This window comes from Elaeis guineensis, chromosome 4 (assembly GCF_000442705.2).
Source record: "Elaeis guineensis isolate ETL-2024a chromosome 4, EG11, whole genome shotgun sequence".
NCBI lineage: Eukaryota > Viridiplantae > Streptophyta > Magnoliopsida > Arecales > Arecaceae > Elaeis > Elaeis guineensis.
The window spans coordinates 29,653,236-29,673,496 of record NC_025996.2 but is presented as its reverse complement, the minus strand read 5'-3'; the positions used below and the strand labels follow the sequence as shown (position 1 = coordinate 29,673,496).

The 20,261-nt window shown below is 37.6% G+C and overlaps 1 protein-coding gene across 1 annotated transcript; it reads right to left on the bottom strand.

The window, feature by feature from the left end:
• Positions 1-18,690: 18,690 nt before the first annotated feature.
• Positions 18,691-20,261, bottom strand: LOC105036747 (zinc finger protein ZAT5). The gene has a single exon (XM_010912483.4). The coding sequence runs from the start codon at positions 19,716-19,718 to the stop codon at positions 18,870-18,872; it is 849 nt and encodes a 282-aa protein (XP_010910785.2). The 5' UTR covers positions 19,719-20,261; the 3' UTR covers positions 18,691-18,869.

The following is a 20,261-nucleotide window of genomic DNA, read 5'->3' as shown; positions in this document are numbered from 1 at the left end:
CTTCAATCATGCGCTCATGCACCGCTGATCTGTCTGTCTCCCCTTCAATATAACAAACCCATCATGAATAAATATACCACGTAGTTCAGTTTTTACCCTGATGGAGAAGAAAAAATTGCATGACTCAAATTTAGGAGTTTATGTATCAAGTCACATGAATGATAAAATCTTTAATTCAGATGAATCCTACCTTAATGTGCATTCCATATTTTAGACACTAGTAAAACAAGAATAGAGAGAGGATATGGGCCGAAGTATACCTAATAGTCAATTTATTACAGACGACTGTTAACTCAGCCTGGTTACATAATATATAATGTAGTGATAATCACTAGGTAGCATTGAAGTCGTGAGCATAGATGGGAAAAATGGGTCCATCAGAGCTGATAATTTTTCAGGCCCACTTCACAAATCTCATTTCAAGCATAATTATATCATTTTTCAGAACTACTTCAATGGACATTTTAGATATCTATGGTGCGGACTGCCAACTGGAAAAATAATTTGCTCTATGAATACTAACAGTCTTTGGTGACAACCCTGATAAACTTGGAGCCAAGATGGTGAGGCAACTGTATTATACTAATAAATGCGGCATATCACAATAAGCATCATAACTAAGAATGCCAAGAATTTTTACACCATCAAGAGTTGAAATTTAACATTCTTTTCAAATGCCAGACATGATAACTGTAGACAAAGGTCTGAAGCAGCAAATTATCAGAAGATCAGCTAAAAGGGAAAAAAGGCCTATGATATGGCCGATCCACAGAATACAAGGTGCCTGATATTCCAAAAAATCCTAGAAGATGAAAGAAAATAGGCTGGACTAAGGGAAAAAAATATTTTGTAATAAGAGAGAAAGAAAAAAGATGAAATGATGTAAGAGTGGAGAAGAAATGAAGATGAATTTGCTACACTGCAAATGGGGAAGGATATGGCCACCACAGAATACAAGGTGCCCGATATTCCAAAAAATCCTAGAAGATGGACAAAAATAGGCTGGACCAAGGGAAAAAAATATGTTGTGGTAAGAGAGAGAAAAAAGATGAAAGGATGTAAGAGTGGAGAAGAAATGAAGATGAATTTGCTACACCGCAGATGGGGAAAGAGATGATTCTTTGAGGCCACTTTGAGAAAATGAGCGATAAAGTTACAAAGAGAAGTGCTAGAATAGTTTTGATGTTGTCGTTGCAAGAGGAAAAAAGGAGGAAGGAGAAAAAAGGTAAATGCTTGGAGCATGCTGGAAATGAGAGAGGATGTATGATAGAAGAGATGAGAGGAAGAGAAAGGGCTCCAGCCTTTCTTAAATCACATGTCCAAAGGACAGTGTGTTTTGATTTCCTTGTTACATAAGACGATGAGATCAAGCATGTCATTCTTTGGACAACTTGGATCCGGCAAACAATGACTTACAACTTAAAGATTTCAACTGGAGCAATTGTATTCTGAATTGTCTTTTTTAGGTACAGATTACCATCATCAGCCATAATTGAAAAATAGAGGGCCTGTTTGACATTCTGCTTGCTTCTATTATTCGAATCCTATTCCCTCCCAAAGACACTTGTTGAGTGCTAAAATATTTTGATGTTGAAAAACTTTCTGATACAGTTCTGCAATAAGATCTTTCAACGGGTATACTTGATGATATTACAGCATACTGATGCAATGTATCAGCTGCAAATTTCATGTAATTGCTGGCATTTTAAATGATAGAATTTCCTTGTCTGGCATTTTAGGCCATAGTCACCAAAGGGTCTCATCTTCTATTGACAATTCTTTGGATCATTTCATTTTTGGATCTTACAAATCACTTATAAGTTTTCTTATCATTTTGTATTGTACGCTGTTTAAATTGTCAGTTATTCTGCTAGCAAAGCTGCAAAACATTTCAACTCTGGACCTCTTGGAATTGAAAATGAGAGTGGTACTAATTGTTCTGTTTACTCAGCTCACCTCATTTAACTGTGCACTCAAGAGGTTCTTTATCTTTCTTTTTTCTTTTTTCTTTTTTAGGAGAACTTGTTTCATCATGGATTACCTGATTTATGATGGCTTCATCTTGGTTTGGGATTATTAAAGAATTGAGTTTGTTTGGGAAGAAAGTTTTCTCCAACAGATTAAAATAATTAATTGACTACTTTAATGAATTTGCTTATATGATTAGTTACTGTTTTTTTTTTTTTTTAATAAATAGTTTGGATACGTCATGACATGCCTTTCACCACCAGGAAACAAGTTATGACTCTTTTGTTGTCATTGTTGTTCATCTTTTTCTCCTCTCTTTTACTGAGAGTACAGTGGGAGCACCACCTTGGAATTACCTGTCTAAAGTACCAACTCTCGACACTTGAACCCAATACCTTGCAAGTGGAATGGCGCAACTAGTGGTCCTATGACTCCTATCCACATCGCTACTAGTTTTGACCCTTACTTCAAGCCTTCTTTGACCAGAATTTAGCCAAAATTTGTCTCCCTATGGCTTCATATCTACTATATGTTTGAAGGGACCTTCATATGGATTGGCTTTGGACATCCTTCTTTGATACCAACTAAGGATTTGTTTAGGACAGATTGCATCTCATTTTGGAATGTATGGAAGAATGCATTTAGCAAAGCCATTTTTTAATGTGGAATGATTGAGAAAAGGTTAACTTTTGGAATAATCATGAGATTTGAGTTGCATGGGGGAGAGTATAAAAGAGTAAATTTTTATACTTATGCAGCAATGAGTCATCATATAATCAATGACATAAAATTTGGTCTGTATTCAAATATGATAAAAATCAATTTGAAATTCGATAGATGTATATTTAATGTCCTGTAAGGTTTCACTTCTCAAACTTAATATCGATAATAAGTATCTGACCATGACTATGACCTACTCTTTATTTGTAAGTTATACTTGTTCCTTTTCCTCATGCTCTATACAATCTATCCTTTCTTCTTTGCTTTGGACTAATTTTTCAATACTCTTTGGTGTAGGGTTCGCTGAACTGACTTGAACCAGTACAGTTTGGGCATTCAATTCGGAATGCAGGCAAAAAATGGAGCAAGAGAGAAGGAAAGAGAGGGAGAGAGAGAGGAGGGGAGGGAAGGAGAGAGAAAGGCCAGAGGTGGCTGGCGGTGGTCCAGCGAGGCCTCTGGGGCTCCATGGTCCATCGTGAGATGCAAGAGGAGAGAGATAGAGAGAGCGGGGGGAATGGAGGGATGAGAGGAGGGGAAGGCGGCGGAGAGGCTATCGAAGGGCCGTCGAATGGCCGCCGTGGCCACTGGACGGCCCAAAAACTCCCCGCAGTCACCGTGGATGTGAAACAGGACTTCAGTTTAAGCAAAATAAAAACATCATACCAGTCGATAAATTGAATTACTATACTATAGAGATTATAGTGAATGACTTCATATATCTTCATCACAATCTCCATTATTTTAGTACTATCATATAACATCAATATATAAAAAATAATTGATGTTATATGATAGTACTAAAATAATGGAGATTGTGATGAAGATATATGAACTCATTCATTGCAATCTCTATATTATAGTGATCTAATTTGTCGGCTGGTATGGTGTTTTTGTTTTGCTTTAACCGAAGTCTTGTTTTGAACTTGCGGTGAGTTTTTGGGCCGTCCGGCAACCACCTAGGAGTGGCCCTCTGGCAGCCTCGCTGCCACCTTCCTCTCCTTCCTCTTCCCTCTCTTCCCCCTCACTCTTTAACTCTCTCTTCTCGCATCTCATAGAGGATCGTGGAGCCTCGAATGCCTCGATAGCCTCCATGGCCCTCCAGTGGCCACCTCTAGCATCTCCACTGGCCTCCCTCTCCCCCTCTCTCTTTCTCTCTCTTCCTCTTCGATTTATCCCTTGTTTTCATGTTTATTTGGGCCCGATACTGTCTGGTATGGAGATGTACCAATTTGTACTGTCGGTCGGCAGGTACGAAATCCGATTCCGAGTCGGCGATCTTTGTTTTGGAGTGTTTTTTTTATTAATTTTGCAAAGCCTTTTAGAGTGATTTACTGGATTAGACTTTTCTAGGATCAGCCTTTATCCTCAAGGAGGTTTGCCCTTTTTTCTATACTCGTCATGTATTAGGTTGCCTGTGTTAGCAGCAAACTGTTGCCTTGAAAATAGAATTCGCAAATGAGAAAGCTAGTCGCAAGTTGGCTCAAGTTCAGATAAAAAAATTGCTCTAGTTCGGCTTGCCGAACCGAACTAGAGCTAGGCTTGAAGTAGCTCAAAATATAAATATACAAATAATTTATATATATATTATTATATTAATTATTATACAAATAATTATATTTATGATTATGTATTATAAATTAATAGACATACTATACAATAGAATATATTCTAATTACAAAATAAAATTATATATAATAGAACATATTTTAATTATAATTATAAAATTATAATGAAGGCTTAAAAATAATTCTAAACTTTTACTTTATTTCTTAAACAAGCTGTTGCTGAGCGGCTTAAGCTCGGCTCAAAATGAAATGAGCTAGCTCAATATTGGCTCAATTATAAGATAAACCAAGCTAGAGCTAGGTCTAGCTCGGCTTGTGCTCGGCTCGTTTATACCTCTAGTTGAAAATCCTGTAGCTTTGAAGCTTTAGATGTTGCATGCTATGTAACTCGATTACCTTCCTTTTTGTGGTTCATATGCATAGGCTTTGGTCTTTTTCTGATATAAATTGTGTAGACTTGTTGCATCATGCCATCATCTATGTCACAGTACGGCTTTGTGCTAGCTTGCCAGGTAGAATCTTTAGCTTGCTGTTATATCACCAGCCATGTTGTCTCTCCACTAGCCGAAACCATCAACCTTTCTTAATTTGACATACTACAATTTTTTGGCCACCATTCAAAAGAAGCTTACTGGTATGTAGATTGATGAATATTTAGGCACCTTTATCCTGCTTGTCACTTCTATACTTATTGGCTTGGCTTAGTGCCACTTGTATGTCATCTTAACTTGCTCATTGAGTTGTCATATAGACTGCTCAACATCCAAATTCTGCTTCAGCTACTTTGGTGCCTTTTCTTGCTCGCCTTGTTGGTGATTTACTGTTTGGCTCATGGTCTGCTCAACCGTTTTCCTGAATGCAAACTAATATGAATCAAGTTGAGAAATGTATGAAGGCTAAAGTAGGAAGGTATGAGCAAAAGAAAGTAGCCTGGTGGAGCATTTTATGATATTAGACATTGTAAATGTTTTAGGTTTCTTGTTTCCATGTTCATGAAGGTTCATTTGCAATTCATTTCTTGGTGTTACATATAATATCTTATTTTGTAAATTGAGAGCAATATTGATCATAGCTTCAATTATGGTGGAATTGAGGTTTAATTTGATCCCTGCTTGTTGGTACAAGTTTACAAACTCAACAATGCTTGTTCTCATGTGCTTCATGGTTGTAACCAAAATTAACCTGTTGACGTTGAATCAGTCATTTGTAGAATTTCATCATTCATCATGTTGACCATTCCAACACAGAGGGAGAGTCACAAGCGTGTGCAAGCTTGTTGCTGGGTCTTTTTTGTATCAGGATAAGTTTTTGTCCGTATCTTGACCAATGCTATCTGAATCATATAAACTTATTGGGTTATTCATGTTTTCCTCGACCTAACGATTGTTGAGTCAAAATAATCAACAGTTTTCCTGGACTTCTTTGTTGTTTTATTCATGAACTGATTCAAGAAAACTAATAGCATACAAGCTAAGGGCACTTTCTGTTATTGCTGCTGGTGTTGTTTTGCAATTATTTCTTGTGCTACCTATCCTATGCTTATTATTTTTATTTAAAATATAAATATACAGATAATCCTAAACTTATTTTTGTTAATTTTTTATTTTGATGATTTGAATTCTTTCCAAACGTTTGGCAAATTCCCCACATTTTTTGCATTTCAGAACTTCAAACCTAGCTGATTCTAGAGGTGTTGAACGTCTGAAGATTGGGTTACGAGGGGCATGATCATTCAAAGAAGATATTCAGATTTCACATAGATTTTATAGTCAAGCTGCGATTATTATCTCTTCTCTGTTTATAGTTACTATTCCTTTTCTACAGATTGAACTATCAATATTTTTGCTTTCTTTTCTCATCTTCTCATTCTCGTTACTGTATTGCATGTGCAGGTGTTTTTGGGTTGACTCCAATTATGTGATTTATTCATGTGTTGATGTCAATTTTGAGTTGCTGTGGGCACTGTATTTTTTGGAGTTAGGTGCAAGGAACGAGTAATATGAAAGGCGACTAGGCATAATCTCAATTATCTGTGGAGTAAAGCTTTTTTGTTATAGATGCTGGCAACCTAGTCACATTTTGACTTATAGTCCTGAGTCAAAGTTATCTTATGCCAGTCTTGTTTCTTTGGTACTCATGTTACTACATTAAGACTTATGATTGGCCAGTTCAATAAAAACAAACAAAAAATTCGTCAAAATGCTATTGGCATGACAATCGGATTGATAACTCTTGGATTTATATATGGGCATTCCAGTTTATCAATGCTGTGATGGGTTTGAGCTGTGGTGGGAGGAGCTGGAGATCAACAGCAAATGGTTTTGGATCTGTGGGGGATAGAGATTAGAGAATTTTCGATTACTACAACGATTAGTATCCTGGAACTTTGCTTTAGGTTACTAGAAAACCAAGTGATATGCAATCCACAAGGCTAGTAATGCAGGGCACGAACACAAGATCTGTAATTAATTATCAGCTAATATTTGGGTGTGATTTTTGCATAGCTACTTTATTGCCGCATTGGTGATAATTGGATGTTGAGAGAACTGAGATGGAGCTATAAACATGTCTTTTTTCCTTTCGGCAAGCAATAAACTGAAGCTTTGATGAAGAATTGCATAAAGCACAAATAAAGCAACATTTGTTTTGGATGCAGGTAAGTAACCTCACCAATCTCTTTATGTTCATTTTTCAAAACATGGAGAAGGTGCTACCTACCTTTACCATGTAGAAGGTGGTAAGCAATGCTTCCATGCAATAGAATTTACATCCTGGTTGCTCCAGATTGTTAAAAGAGTAGCAAGGTGGTGATTTATTGCCCGTGGCTGTCTTCAGTGTCATCAGAATTGGCAAAAGAAAATGCCGATTGAGTAGTGTTTTTTTTTTTCCAAGTACGTGCCGATCAAGTTTTTGAATCAAGTTTGCATTTTGAAGATGAGATCCGTCCCGTTTAGCAGCCATGAGTACTGCAAATACAGTCTTGCAAGAAATCAAGTGCCAGCATTATGACCGTAGCTTCTTCTAGGCAATCCCTCGTACATAAAAATAATTCTCGGAAATTTGTGTTACTTTAATTAGCATAATTTTAGGTCACTAAGAAAGCAAAACTAAGCCAAATGCAAAATCATCTTGCTGGTATATTGCATACACTTGCATTCAGAGGAGTTGAGGAATGAAGGATATGCATCCAAGAAGCTAGAAGGATATGCATAAGAGCATCACATGAGCTGTAAGCCGTGAGAAACAGCTACAACGGCCATCGGTAAAGATACAAATGCCCAACAAATTGCAGGCTAAAAAAAGATGCCGCATGATCCATAGGATTTTATCCATCTCTTGAGAGCTTCCACTTTCGGGATTTGTCAGAAATAGAAGAGACGGTGCAGACTTTATCATTCGCGGTCTTGATACTAGACTTTTGGCGGCTGGTGGCTGCTATCTATTTGAGCCTTCCGTCTTCAGTGTGGAGATTCATGCCGTCTGGACTGGTGTCACCTTTGCTAGGTAGCAGTTTCATGCGAAGAGGATCTGCCTTGAGAGTGATTTTGTTACTGTTATTGCTTGGATTTAGAGAAGTGAAAGGCAGCTCGAGATTTATCCGTTTATTCGAGATGTCTGAATTTCTCTCCACCAAACTGATGTGGTCAGTGTTCGGCATGTTTATCGGGAGGTAAACATTGCTGCAGATTGGGTGGTGGCGTATGTTACGGAGCACTCTGATGACTAGATTTGGAGACAGGATGAGGACTGCCTGCTAGTCTTGTGAGATTTTGTGTATCTTGATCTTTTGAATTGCTCTCGCATTAGGCTGATGTGATTGTCTGGTTATACTAAAAAAAAATAAAAAAATAAAAAAATAAAAAAGAAGAAGAAGAAGGAAATTGGCAAACTAGAAAAAAGGTGCACATAGCAAGCTGGCTGCTCAGGAGCAGTGCTTAGACCTTACCATCTTAGGTGACATTCCTCAGCTTTGAAGTCACTTTCTGCTAATCTTCGTTTTATATCCTAGCAGTGCTAAATAAAACCTGCTCCAAGTTGTATTTTGTTTTTCCTCTCTGCACATATTGAAGTTGTGATCACATACTGATATAAAGATAAACAGCATCAAGACTGATCCCATACAAGCAATTTATGTTCTCCAAAAAAATATTATGACATACTCATTCCTAACATCTGGCTTCGTGATGTTGGCACAGCCGAGCGGAAAGATCAGATCGCTATCATGAATGCAGTAAATAACAGAGACCAGTAGCTACAATTTTATTAAAGATTTTACCTGCTTGCTCTCATCCTTAATAGCCTTATTGCCTACTAAAATGTTGTCAACGCTAGCAGATACATGCGCTGAAAGAAGACTCCCTAACATCAGGTACCAGCAAAAATTGTTCCTTCATAATACGCTGCAGAAGAAATATTTTACCAAATTCCACCAAATATGAGCGAGAAAAGGGGAAAAAGATGCACAAATAAATTAAGAAGAAGTTTTAAAACAAAGAATGTTTTAAGATGTAGTCGTTTAGATTCTGAAAGTTATTTTCAACTTCCCCGAAGTTCATAGATTAAGAAATAGATGTTGATGTGCTGCTCCCCGATTACAACTGAGGATATGGAGGCCTAAATACTTATTTGCTATTTATCTATGTACTCTAACAAGTAAGACAACTTTTGAGGCGCAGAAGCATGAAAACATGGTGAGGATATGAATGTCCTGCACTTGGACGTTGCATTGCGCTTTCATCTTGTTATGTCCATATAAAGAGAACTGAGCTGTAGATGAGTGGTAGCACCTTCTTACTTAAATGGGTCTAGTGCTTGACCCCGGTTACGAAAAAAATAAAAAGGAAGAAGAAGAGAAACAAAAACATCAGGTTTTTTTTTGGTGGGCTTTTGAAAGTTTTTGGGGGTTTGGTGGGGTTGCTGCACATCTTATTTAAAACCAAGTTCAAGAGCAGTATAACAACCACATGCAGCATTTATTCGATACAATCTTGTTTTTTCCAATACCTAATGCCATTACCTCCCAACTCCAATAATGGTGTAAATAAGGTTGGAGCTATGCACCTTATGTGAATATTAACTAGTTGGGCCTCACTTTCGGACATGGGTGTTATCTGGCCCAATAAATTAGTGTCCACGAGAGTAATTATTATCATATTAATAAGGGCCTAAATGGCCAACGGGCCTATCCAAAGCCCATTCATTATTTTTCGAGGAGAAATTCTTTGTGCACCGCAGGCGGTGTAGAAAATCCGATGTGGAGTGCACCGTCTTATCCAATTGATCCACGTAGTCATCATTTTCTAACATACATTTAATGTCTGCAGATCGACTTTTTCATTTAAAAATTTTGTATGATGAAAATACCTCTGCTCTTTGGAAAAATTGACATTCTGTGGCATATTATAGCCCAAGATATCATAATATGGTCCAGAATATCATAATATGCAAGGGGTATTTCTGTCCAATCACTTTCCAACGTACATTTTGTTACGTCCCAAATCCGAAACATAACACGGCCATGCTACCGAGGGATGGGGTCCACGATAGCACGAAGTCAATCAATCATAATCAGCTAAAATTTATCAAAATAAGTTATAATAAAAGATTCAATTCCATTATTCATCGAGTAAATAAATCAATATTAGTTCAGAGCATCTAAATCCATAGTCAAATACAAAATCCTTATCTCATAATTCATAAATAATAACTACAAGTCCATAATCTCCAACAAATTAGACTTCAACTATAAAATCTTCAGGTTCGTTAGCATAGACCCTCAAGTCTAAATCATGCTTCATTTATAACCTTATTCATCTGGATAGAAAAAAAAAATGAGCTACACTAGCCCACTAAGTAGAACCGACGCTCCCTTATCGGATCAAGCATAAGTTTTTTCATGATAATACAATATTTAAAAAATAACAGATAATACAAAATAAAGTATTTTATAGAACATATAATAAAACAAGTCATAAACCAATCATGCATGCATAAATCATGAATATTTTATAAACATGAATCATAAATTATTATTGTCATGTATTTATGTCATGTTTGAAAATATTACTTACAGATATTCATACTAAGATTACTATTATACTCATGACAGGACCATATTTCTTAATCGACAGAGTTCTTGTTTCATGTGCTAATTTTATACCCGTTGGTGGGGTCATGTTTCGTGTGGATGCTAGCTCCGGATGTCGATCTTTCCATAGAGATTCGTTCATAGCTATCTAAGAGCTTTTAAAATTTTTACATCTTTTTTTTTTAAAACATATATATATATAGATGAAAAAATCATAAAATTCATACTTCATAACCATGCTATTTTCATAAGACATATTCATGGAATCAATGCTCATAATAAAACATGCTTTTTTTTTTTCATATCACATATGCTAATATTTATTTTATGAAAAATATGATTTTATCAATAACAATTCTTTGCATAGAAAATATGGTTATTTAAAAATATATATCGAGCATAAGATCTACTTATCTCGGTCATCCTAGATCTTTAATCTTCCTTAAATGAATTAGATAATCCTATTTAAAATATTAAATCATAATCAATTTTCTTTCAATAAGTTCAATAAAATTAAATAAAGAGATTAGTGATCGGATGGTCGGTCCGATCCAAACACCAGAATAATTCATGGCCTGCTAGCTAAGGATCCAATCTAAGCAACTCTGATAAAAAAATCATGGAGCATAGATTGGATTAAGATCAAGATCGATCAATAGAGTTCATCAATAATAGATTGCAAAGATACTACACATGCCTGACATGGATTGACATATGGCACGAATATCAAAATAGTTTCAGGTCATCTTATCAGAGTCAACATGGATTCTTAGAAGAGGAAGACATGACTCGATAGGATCTATAGGTATTCTTAGAGAGAAAAAGTAGATAAAGAGAGAGAAAATAGAGAGAGAATCTTTGTATTTTTCAAAAGAAGAATTTGTGATCAAAATTATCATACGTCATATCATGATGACTCTATAGGGGTCAACGATGATCAAACTCTATGAATTTCTGACAAAGATCGAGTTGAGATCTGATAAACTGCACGGCTATCAAAATAGTTTTGGATCTCTTTGAAAAGATCATTTTAGATTCGTACTGAAGTCCATGGATTAGATAAGAGAGAAATAGGGAGTAGAGAGAGACATAAAAGAGGAGAGAGAGATAAGAGAGAGAAAATTCTCTTTCTTTCTTTTTTTTTTTTTCTTATTCTTCTTTTCTTCTTCTTTTTCATGGCCGAACAGAGGAGGAAAAAGCAGTTCGTGGTTCTTGGTCAGAAAACTGGTGGTGACCGGCAGCAATAGGTGGCCGATGGTGATGGGCAGGAAATCGACGGTAAGGATTGTCGGCGGAAAAAATATGGGAAAGATCCAAAAACAGGGGATCTAAGGGTTTTCTTTTTTTTATTATTTTTCATGATTTTGGCCGTTGATCATTCACCGGTGGCTGTGACTTCGTTGGGAAGCATCGTAGGGAGGCCGAATAACCTGACCAAGGGTCCGGTGTCAGTGACAACAGCGCTGATAGTCGGAGAAAGAAGAAATCAAAGTCGAAAAAATAGGAGATTTATTTATAGTGGATTTTTGATGAAATCGATGGCTTTCGATGGTGCTTAAAGTCATGGAAAGATAGGGAAGAGAGAGAGGAGGAAAGATGAAGCCCTTACCTTGGCTCTGACGATGTTTTCAGCTTTAATTTTCGATGGCCATGGTGAAGGAAATCCGGTGAAAATTGAAAGAAAAAAAGAGAAAGAAGAGAAGAAGAAAGTTGGGCTCATCATGGTCGGCTTTGGACAAGAGAGGAGAGGATTTTAGATAGTGGAGAGGAAGCCGAATCCTTTTCGGATTCGACTTCTTCTTCGATGAGTTCGCACAGAAGAAGACTCCTGGAGGGAGTCTTCAACATTTTTTTTTCTTTTGTTTCTTTTCCTTTTTTTGTTTTCAATTTCATGCCTCAAGATTTGTGCAAGAAGAACTTTGGACTGGGTATCACATATTTAATGCCTGCAGGTTGATTTTATCATTTAAAAATTTCGAATGACGAAAATATTTTTGTTCTTTGAAAAAAATTATGACATTCTATTCATATTATAACATTCTGCGTTATATTATAATATCTTATGAAAAAAATTATGATTTTTTGAATGCAGGATGTCATAATATAGATATAAAATATTATAATTTTATAAAAAATAAAAAAAATTTATTATAAAAAAAATTTAAATAAAAAAATTGATCTATATATATTAAATAGATAAAATGATATGTTTCATGATGAAATTCCCACGTCATCCGTGGTGCACAAAGAATTTGCCTTTTCGAGACGGTGACAAGTGACCTCCATCAGATATAACCTTGTGGGTCTCTCCGAGAGAGAAACCCACGGCACATGGCTGTATCGCTCGAACAATCCAATTATATATCGCTCGTACATCACAAGTGAACAACCATTCAGGCCAATTCTAATCCTACCCCAAAATCCAGATAAACTCCCCTGTATCTCTAATAGCAAATGGCTCTCCTTTAACCTCGCATAATATTTTTGTTTTCCCGGTTCTCCTTCTTTTTCCACAGCTCGATAGAGTTCATTTTTGCTGTTCGTAACAGTGAGGCCTCCACAGGATGACCTCACTTTGAAACCATGGCTGCATAAGATTTTTTTTTATCCCTTTGTTGTTATCCATATAATCCAGCTTCAAATCAATCACTAAAGCTTACTGGTTATGGCGAACATGATAGGAAATAAGGAACATAGCCATTGGCAAGGACAGTGTACCTACACAGCCTCCCTAATCTTCATTGCATCAATTAATCCCCAAATCACCACCAAGATAGATTTGTTGCTTCTATTTTGACACGTACACAAAAATGAGGCTAAAGATGCAATCATCACAACGAGGAACTGTCAATCTAGGACTTACCACGAACTAATATTTTTTTTCTCTTTTTTTTTTCCCAAAAAAGTTAATCCAAGATCTTAAGAAACATTGTATTTGATGGCTTTCACATGCTACCGTATTTTAATGCTTGACATTTATTGCTGATGGTCTTGACGCGGTAGCATGCTTCATTTTTTTTGTTTCTTTTAGAATTTAATTTTCCGAATCATTTTTAATCATAAATTAAATAATAATTATAAGTCCATAATTCATAAATAATAACTACAAGTCCATAATCTCCAACAAACTAGACTTCAGCTATAAAATCTTCAGGTTCGTTAGCATAGACCCTCAAGTTTGAATCATACTTCATTTTTTACCTCATTTATCTGGACAAAAAAAAAAGAATATGAGCTATACTATTCCAATAAGTAGAACCGGTGCTTCCTTATCGAATCAAATATAATTTTTTTTATAATAATATAATATTTAAAAAATAACAGATAATATAAAATAAAGCATTTCATATGTAATAAAATAAGTCATAAACTAATCATGCATACATAAATCATAAATATTTTATAAACATGAATCATCAATTATTCTTGTCATGTATTTGTGTCATATTTAAAAATATTGCTCACAGATATTTGTGTTAAGATCATTATTATATCTGTGACTCGGTCATATTTTTTAATCGACAGAGTTCTTATTTCGTGTGCCAACTTTATACCCATTGACAGGGCCATGTTTTATATGAATGCTAGCTTCAAATATCGACTTTCTCATAGAGATTCGTTCATAGCTATTTGAGAGCCTTTGAAATCTTTACATCTTTTTTTTTTAAAATATACATATACATGATGAAAAAATCATAAAATTCATACTTCATAACCATGCTATTTTCATAAGACATATTCATAAAATCAATCCTCATAATAAAATATATTTTTTTCATATCACATATGCTGATTCTTATTTTATGAAAAATATGATTTCATCAACAATAATTCTTTACATAGAAAATATGGTTATTTAAAAATATATAAAGAGCGTAAGATCCACTTACTTCGATCGTCCTAGATCTTTAGTCTTCCTTAAATAAATCAGATAATCCTATTTAAAATATTAAATCACAATCAATTTTTTTTCAATGAGTTCAATAAAATTAAATAAAGAGGTCGTTGGTCGGATGGTTGGTCCGATAGGCTGTCCGGATATCGGAATAATTCATAGCCTCCTAGCTGAGGATCCGATCTAAGTAATTCTGATCAAGGAATCATGGAGTATGGATTGGATCAAGATCAAGATTGATCAATAGAGTTCATCACTAGTAGGTTTCAAAGATACTACACATGCCTGGCATCGATTGACATATGGAACGAATATCAAAGCAGTTTCAGGTCATCTTGTCGGAGTCAACATAGGTTCTTAGAAGAGGAAGGCATAACTCGATAGGATCCATAGGTATTCTTAGAGAGAGAAAGTAGATAAAGTGAGAGAAAATAGAGAGAATCTTTGTATTTCTCAAAAGAGAATCTGTAATCAAAATCATCATATGTCATATCATGATGACTCTATGGGGGTCAACGATGATCAAACTTTATAAATTTTTAGAAAGGATCAGATTGGAATCTGATGATCTGCATGGCTATCAAAGCGGCTCTGGATCTCTTAGAAAAAATTATCTTAGATTCATACCAAAGCCCATGGATTAGATGAGAGAGAAATAGAGAGTAGAGAGAGATAGAAAAGAGGAGAGAGAGAGATAGGAGAGAGAAAATCCTCTTTCTTTCTTCCTTTCTTTCTTTTTTTTTTTTCTTGTTCTTTTTCATGGCCGAACAGGGGAGGAAAGGGTAGTTCGTGGTTCTTGATCGAAAAACTGACGGCGGCAACAAGCGGCCAATGGCGATGGGGCAGGGAACTGGCGGCAAGGATTGCTGGCAGGAAAAACATGAGAAAGATCCAAAAATAGGGGATCTAAGGGCTTTCTTTTTTTATTTTTATTTTTCATGATTTTGGCCGTTGATCATTCACCGACGGCTGTGACTTCACTGGGAAGCATCGTAGGGAGGCTGAATAATCCGACCAAGGGTCCAGTGTCAGGTGACGACAGCATTGGTAGCCAGAGAAGGAAGAAATCAAAGTCGGAAAAATAAGGGATTCGTTTATAATGGATTTCCAATGAAACCGGCGGCCTTTGGTGGTGCTTAAAGTCATGGAAAGATAGGAAAGATAGAGAGGAAGAAGGATCAAGCTTTTACCTTGGCTCCGATGACATTTCCGGCTTCAATTTGCGATGGGCATGGTGAAGAAAATCCGACAAAAATTGAAAGAAAAAAAGAGAAAGAAGAGAGGAAGAAGGCTAGGCTCATCATGGTTGGCTTTGGACGAGGGAGAAGAGGGTTTTATACAGTGGAGGAGAGGTCGAATCCTTTCTAGATTCGACTTCTTCTTCGATGAGTTCGCATGGAAGAAGACTCCCATCGGGAGTCTTCAATATTTTTTTTCTCTTTTTTTTCTTTTGTTTCTTTTCTTTTTTTTTTGTTTTCAATTTCATGCCCCAAGATTTGTGCAAGAAGAATTTTGGATCGGGTATCACACATTATTGTAGATCGATTTTTTCATTTAAAAATTTTGAATAATGAAAATATCTTTATTTTTTGAAAAAATTATGACATCCTATGCATATTATGACATTCTGCGTTATATTATGACATTCTGTGGATAAAAATTATGACTTTCTGGATGCAGAATGTCATAATATGAACAAAGGATATCATAATTTTATCAAAGAATAAGAATATTTTCATCATAAAAGTTTTTTAAACGAAAAAATTGATCAAAAATTTATTTTTCTCAAGACAGTGACAAGTGACCTCCATCAGATATAACCTCGTAGGTCTCGCCGAGAGAGACCCACAGCACATGGCTGTATCGCTCGAACAATCCAATTATATATCACTCGTACATCACAAGTGAACAACCATTCAGGCCAATTCTAATCCTACCCCAAAATCCAGATAAACTCCCCCATTATCTCTAATAGCAAATGGCTATCTCCTTTAACCTCGCATAATATTTTTTGTTTTCCCGGTTCTCTTTCTTTTTCCACAGCTCCATAGAGTTCATTTTTGATGTTCGTAACGGTGAGGACTCCACAGGATGACCTCACTTTGAAACCATGGCTGCATAAGATTTTTTTTATCCCTTTGTTGTTATCCATATATTCCAGCTTCATATCAATCACTAAAGCTTACTGGTTATGGCGAACATGATAGGAAATAAGGAACATAGCCATTGGCAAGGACAGTGTTCCTACACAGCCTCCCTAATCTTCATTGCATCACTTAATCCCCAAATCACCACCAAGATAGATTTGTTGCTTCTATTTTGACACGTACACAAATGAGGCTAAAGATGCAATCATCACAGCAAGGAACTGTCTATCTAGGACTTACCACGACCAAATATTTCTCTCTCTTTTTTTTTTCCAAAAAAGTTAATCCAAGATCTTAAGAAACAATGTATTTGATGGCTTTCATATGCTACCGTATTTCAATGCTTGACATTTATTGTTGATGGACTTAACGCGGTAGCATGCTTCATTTTTTTGTTTCTTTTGGAATTTAATTTCCTGAACTGTTTTTAATCATAAATTAAATATATTGATATAATAGAAATTATTTTCGGTCATTTTTAATATTTTGAGCTTTTCTGTATGCAGAAAGTACACATAAAAGCTTTTATGCTTTTGATTTGTATCAGTTTTATATATCCTTTTGATTAAGAAAGTATCTTTTTCTTTCATGTTTCATGCACTACACCAATATGTGTATAGATCTTTTTATTTATTTACTTTACTTAGCATACTAAACCAGTTACCACCCTCCATTGATGCTAATATAATGTTCATTAATTCATTTTTCATTCTAGTCAGATTCTTAAGCATGCAACGTGGATGCTACCAAAAGGCTCTTAAAAGATTATTCCCCAATAGAGAACGGTCAAGTGGCACGGACTCTACGGGAGCTTGCTGGTCTAAATCCAATGGTTATGAGCAAACCAGTCATTACACGGAAGCTTAAACCGTGGAAGGATGGTAACCATGATGACGAAACCGACCCTTAAACTATATATTATGTTGCCGTCTCTATACCCAATGGTAGCCAACCACCATCCATGAATTCAATTCTACCACAAAAAAGCTCTTAGCAAACGGCAGAAGCCAGAAGGCAAAGTGGCCTCGCTGTAGCATCCAGCGACTTGTAACTACTGGAGTAGCCTTTGACCTCATAAACAGGAGTGAAGCTCACTTTGCTGAGAGTGTGAAGCACTCCACTAGTAGTAGGTGACTGTACTAGCTGAGAGGAATCCCACCAATCAAAAAAGGCTAGCTTTTGAAACAATTGATAGTTCGAAGAAAAAAAAAGGTGGTGGAGTTGATGGATTAGAAAAGGGGCTGCCACCCAACCCCATGTGAGATTGTCATACACCCTTAATTCACTGCCAAAACGTGCACTCAACTCTAATAAGCTTAGATCAAGTCATGAAGATGTCGGTAAGTCAAGCTCTTATTAAGGGAGTTTCCTGTAATTCCATGCTCAAATCTTGCCACAAGCTTGTGGGCCAAAGGAAGGGATTTGTTTGGTGCATTATAACGTGTTGCTTACAATTAGGTTTAAGCGAGTAATCAGGATCAAATAGGTACGGAGTGATGGCCAACTAAAATGGCGAGAGGATGAGCTTGTACCTCTTGATGGTGATGGCTTAAAGCAATGGCAGCTTCGCATCCATTGCACTTGATATGTTGCATTGATCTGGTGATTTTAGGCAAGGAATGAGTTGGGATGACCTCATTTGCAGGAGATATGTCTCTAGGCGGTTTGATATCTTGCAACCTATAAATGCCTTATCCATCTGTTGGTCCCTCGGTAGCCGGTGGATTTCGGTGATGCACATAAAAATCCATACCAAAACAAAAATAAGTATGCCTATATGAATTTTAGAACCACAAAAAATTATAAATTGTAGAATTCGGTGCTTTGTCATTGGTCAGTGTTGGATGATCCTTGGTAGGACCAAGGAGTCACTTGCAAGCTCTGCCGACTATGAAATTAATTATTTAACTCCAACCATGAACGCATGCAATTCTAGAGTTGAACAAGTAATAATTTCCTTTTGAGATAAAAGAGTGAGGGAGGTGATGGATGGTCCAAGTGTGTGATTGGTAGACACCAGGGCCCTAAAAGATTCAAGTTGCAACATTGTCAGTCTCTTTTTATTCCTTTGGCATTTATTGGGCGGGGAAAGGTGTCTTCCAAACGAAACAAACTCATGGGAGGAGGAACCTAATCCACGGCCTTTTTTCTTGGTGGTGGAGAAACCAAACCAAGAAAGAGAGAGAGAAAAGGAGAGAACTCACTCCCTTTACGTGAACGCAATGGCACCTCTCCTCCTCCCCTTCACCGAAGGCAAATAGGTACGATCTCAATCGGAGAAAACTATGATCAATATAGATAAAAAGAATTCAAAGAATCATCCATATATATCAATACCAACTTGCAAATAAGTAATTCACATGACCCACATAATCCTCAATTTAATCTTTTAGAACAAAAAAAAAAACAAGAAAAGAAAAGAAAATGAAAGGAAATGGAAAAGAAAGCAAGAAAGAATGGATAGCTCTGCTTCCATTAGTTTGCTCTCAGTAATGGCAATCCACCAAGGCCGACGCCGACGCCGGGAAGATGAGCGGCGGCTTGCTGGCAAAGGAGAAAGCCGGCGAGGACGGCCTTTGGAGTTCGGGCCGGTCGTCATCGGAGGGCGCTGGGAGGTTGAGATCCAAGGAGAGGATCGTCCGCTCCTTCTTGGCTTCTGCGGCCTCCGGGATGACCACCGGCCGGTGCCGCCGCATGTGGCCCCCCAGCGCCTGCCCGGAGTTGAACTCCGACCCGCAAATCGAGCACTCGTGCACCCTCGGCTTGGTGCTGCCGCCGCTGACCATTGCCTTGGAGAAAGAATTCATACTTATCTTCAGCATATCTTCTTCGACCGACGCCTTCTTCTCTTCGCCCGCCGTGATCGCCAGCTTAGGCTTCTTGTGGCTCGCGCGGTGCCCGCCCAGCGCCTGGAACGACGGGAAGCATTTGTTGCATGTCTTGCACTCGTATACGTAGAACCCAGCCTTGCCGCCGGTGGTCGTCGCCGCCTCAGTGAATCTCCGGCTCGTGAACTTATCGGTCCCGCCGCCCTCTTCTGCCGGCAATTCCGGCTTGGGGCCGCCGGCATCGAGGGCGCGACCCTGGGCGAGGAGGATGAGGCAATTGGCCATGTCCTCCTCCTCCTCTGTGATGCTCCCCGAAGCATCAGCCGAGGAGGCGGAGGAGGAGTCGGCAACCGCCATGGCGGCCGCCAGGGCCAGCGGTTGGGTCCTTGGCCGCTTGGTGCGCTTTCCCTTCACGACGATGGCGGTGGAGGTGGCGTGCGTACACTCGTCGCCGTTGCCGTTGCTGGTGGTGCTGTTGGAGCCCATGGCTTCTTCTGGAGATTCCATCTCCCCTTCCCCTAAGACGAGAGAGAAAGAGAAGAAGAGGAGGAGGAGGAGAAAACGAGGTAAAGTGATGGAGGAAGCGAGGTGGATGGAGTGGAAGAGGGTGTCGATAATATATATATATATATTTATAGTGGGAGAGAGGTGGAACAATGAAGGGATGGATGGGAGTTTATTTATATTTATATATAGCGAGAGGAGTCAAAAGCCGCCCTTTCCTCTTGTGAAGAAGAACCGTGAATTAGTCCGCCATTCCTTCCGTTGCCAAGCTCACTTGCTCACATATATAGCTGAGAGAGAGGAAGTTAAAATATAGGGAATTAGGTGGAAATAGGAGAGGTGTGGAGTGAAGAGAGGGGGAGTGGGAAGAAACAAATAGAAAAGGACGGGGGAAGGGTGGGCTATCCAACCAAGTTGTGTGCACTCGATACTTAGCTAAGGTCGGTTAAGAAAAGGGTTGGTTCCAAAAAATCACAGGTATAGCTAGAGAAAAAGGGAAGAGAGTCATAACTAAAAATGAAACAAAAAGTGGAGCACGGTAAAGGC